General features: G+C 39.4%; 1 protein-coding gene across 1 annotated transcript in view; it reads right to left on the bottom strand.

Moving 5' to 3' along the window:
• AURKA (aurora kinase A) overlaps window positions 1–3,701 on the bottom strand; it is a 30,057-nt gene that overhangs the window by 9,555 nt on the left and 16,801 nt on the right. Inside the window, exon 5 of the mRNA XM_011978139.1 lies at window positions 3,246–3,384. Coding sequence (XP_011833529.1) covers window positions 3,246–3,384 — 139 coding nt within the window. The remainder of the gene's footprint in view (window positions 1–3,245; window positions 3,385–3,701) is intronic.

Here is a 3,701-nt window from a genome sequence, read left to right on the forward strand (position 1 = left end):
AAAAAAAAAAAAAAAAGATGTTCAACATTGAATGTCGTTAGGAAACTAAATCAGAACAATGAGATACCGCCACATGCCCATTAGAATGACTAAAATGCAAAACACTAGGCCAGGTATAGTGGCTCACTCCTGTAATCCCAATATTTTGGAAGGCATGAATTACTTGAGACCAGGATTTCAAGTCCAACCTGGGCAACAAGGCAAAACCTTGTCTCTACAAAAAAATACAAAAATTAGCCAGGCACGGAAGCACATGCCTGTAGTCCTAGCCGCTTGGGAGGCTGAGCTGGGAGGATTGCTTGAGCCAGGGAGGTTGAGGTGGGTGATCACGCCACTGCACTCTAGTCTGAGTGACAGTGAAACCTTGTCTCAAAACAAACAAAAATCCAAAGCACTGACATCAAATGTTGGCAACTATGAGAAGCAATAGGGTCTCAATTCATTGGTTCTGATAACCGTATTGCCATTGTATAATGGTATCAGAATTGTTAACCGGCTGCCCTGTGGGAACCAACTGTATCAATTAGAGTGCTTATGTGAACTTCCTTTGGCCTTTGTCTTATAGAATCCACTCATTTCCAAAGCTGCTTGGATCAACACTTTACCCTCACACCCTTTAGTAAGGTGGTTTCCTACATGTGTAATGCAATGTAAAATAGAATGTAAAAATCATTTTGGAAGACAGTTCCTCACAAAGCAAAATAAAGTCTTACTGTATAAGCTGACAATAGCACTCCTAGATATGTGCCCAACTAATTTGAAGACTTATGTTTCACAAAAACCTGCATGCAAATGTTTATAGCCAAAACATAACTGCCAAAAACCAGAATCAGCCAAGATACCCTTCAGTAGATGAATAAACTGAGGTACTTCCATATATTGAAATAATGGAATATGATTTCGTGATAAAAAGAAATGAACAAGCTCTCATGCCTCCAAAAATATACAGATGAAATCTTCAATGCATACTGCTAAGTGCAAGAAGCCCATCTAAAAAGGCTACATACTGTTATGATTCCAATTATATGATATTCTGGAAAAGGCAATAGAGACTGTAAACAGATCAGTGGTTGCCAGAGATGGAAGGGTTGGGAGGGATGAGTAGCTGAGACACAGGATTATTTTTCAAGAGCAGTGAAACTATTCTGTATATCGTAATGGTGGATACATGGCATTGTGTATTTGTCAAAATTCATAGAACTTTACAGCAAACACACAAAAATCAATCTCAGGATATGAAAATGTAAATGATTCCATCCTGGGCATGCAGATTGTGACAAAAGAATCTCACTGCATTACAAATGTAGGAAACCATCTTACTAAAGGGTGTGAGGGTAAAGTGTTGATCCAAGCAGCTTTGGAAACTAGTGGAGTCTTTAAGACAAAGGCCAAAGGAAGTGCACATAAGCACTCTAATTGATAAAGTTGGCTCCCATGCAGCTGGTTAACAATTCCGATACCATTATACATGTATACTGGAATTGAATAATTAAGTAAAAGGATGGTGGGCAGTGAAATCCAGGTTTCTCACTTTTGGAGTGGGAGTTTACAGGTAAACAGGAGGAAGTTAGAATGAAACGTGGTAACGGATTCAACTTGAAGACATCGGTATGAATTCATGGTATGCTTAAAGAAGAGACAGATGGATAAATCTATACACAGATTACTACCCACAAATATTTCCTTGCTCTGTCAGCTGAAAGCCTAGAAGTAGTGACGCCACAGTAGCAATGAGTACAAGTGCCCAGATCTTGGTTTATAATAACATTCTCCAAGAAGAGGAACCAGGGCTCCTTGGAGAAATGGTTCGATTCTAGGACAGGAGCAGGAAATATACAAGATGAGGCTTCAGCATCTTGTATCAGAAAGTAAAGAAGTACAAGGCCAGGTGTGGTGGCTCACTCCTGTAATCCTAGCACTTTGGGAGGCTGAGGCAGGCAGATCACCTGAGGTCAGGAGTTCAAGACCAGCCTGGCCAATATGGTGAAACCCCATCTCTACTAAAAATACAAAAATTAGCCGGGTGTGGTGGTAGGTGCCGGTACCCCCAGCTACTTGGGAGGCTGAGGCAGGAGAATCCCTTGAACCCAGGAGGCGGAGGTTGCAGTGAGCAGAGATCGCGCCACTGCACTCCAACCTGGGCACCAGAGCGAGACTCCATCTCAAAAAGAAAAAAAAAAAAGAAAAAAAGCTCCCAGTGGCCAAAGTTGTAGCCATCTGAACCACAAAATAAAGTACTGGATTATAGCTCAAGGGATAAAATAAATACCCAGGACTCTACATCTTTAAATAAATAAATGATGAAATAAATAAGGGAGAACAGCCTTATTCTGGCACAGAATTCCAGATAATTTATGGAAATACTCCATCCACTCTCTACTCCTTAAGTGTGGGCTATTCATAGTAACTTCCTTTGAAGAAATACAGTATGGAAAGGAGGGAAAATAGTAACTTTACAGTGGAGAAACCAGACAAACACTCTCTCAGGCAGAAGATCAAGCTGACATCCACAGTTAAAAGTCGTAAGAGTTTACATCCCTGGTATGTGATAAGAATGCATTTTACCTCTGACCTCCCCTCAAAAACCCATAAGCCCAATTTAATCATGATAAAAACTAAGAAAATCTGAATAAAATGTGGACTTGAGTTAACAGTTATATATCAATATTGGTTCAACAATTGTGACAAATGTACCACATTAATGCAAGACGTTAGTGGGAAAATTAGCAGGAAATTCAGTGTGGGGTATATGGGAAGTCTCTGTACTGCCTTCACAATTTCTGTAAATCTAAAACTATCCTAGCCAGGCACAGTGGTGTGCACCTGTAGTCCCAGCTACTCGGGAGGCTGAAGTGGAGGATCACTTGAGTCCAAGAGTTCTAGTCCAGCCTGGGCAACATAACAAGACCCTGTCCCTTTAAAAACAAAAAAAAAGTAAAAACTATTCTAAAATTAAAAATCTATTAAAGAAAATGAGGGTGACTATCTATATACATTAGATACATTTCCATAGAAAACAGCTGTGCAAACTAGGCACAAAAGCAGACACAACATTCTGCCTGGTTCTAGACTTTATCTGTACATATGGTACAACTAAGCTCTTTTGATTTTTCCACTTCAAATATTTGATATTAAGCTATCCTTCCGTCAAGACAACACCCACTCTACTATAATGAAAGGTACACTGCTATGGAGGACAGGTATACAGGAAACACAATTAGCCTGGACAATAAATGAACACTTACAGTAGCAGTTCTCTGCTCATCAAACTTTGAAAGTTTCTGAAGTTCTCTATAGACTGTTCCAAGTGGTGCATATTCCAGAATTAGGTAGACTCTGGTAGCATCATGGAAATAACCATACAGTCTGAGAATATTAGGATGCCTGCAACAAAGGATAAACATTCTAACACCTGGTTTGGAGCTGACAGAAGACTATGTACTAAATGTCAAACAAACTCTTCATGTAAAACCAGTGGTGTTTACCATGAAACCACACTCCAAACTCCACTTGAGAATCTGAAACTGTAAACTCACTCCAAGAAAAATACATAGACCCACATTTCATTTTACAAGCATTTCAAAGTATTAATGGACCTCTGCTTTAGTTAAGACTATTTCCTTCCTTTAGGCACCTTTATTCTTAGGAGGAAAATTCAGCTGAATATTAATTATCTACATACTAAAAAAAAGCACATGGCC

The sequence above is a fragment of the Mandrillus leucophaeus genome, unplaced genomic scaffold (assembly GCF_000951045.1).
Source record: "Mandrillus leucophaeus isolate KB7577 unplaced genomic scaffold, Mleu.le_1.0 Scaffold19, whole genome shotgun sequence".
NCBI lineage: Eukaryota > Metazoa > Chordata > Mammalia > Primates > Cercopithecidae > Mandrillus > Mandrillus leucophaeus.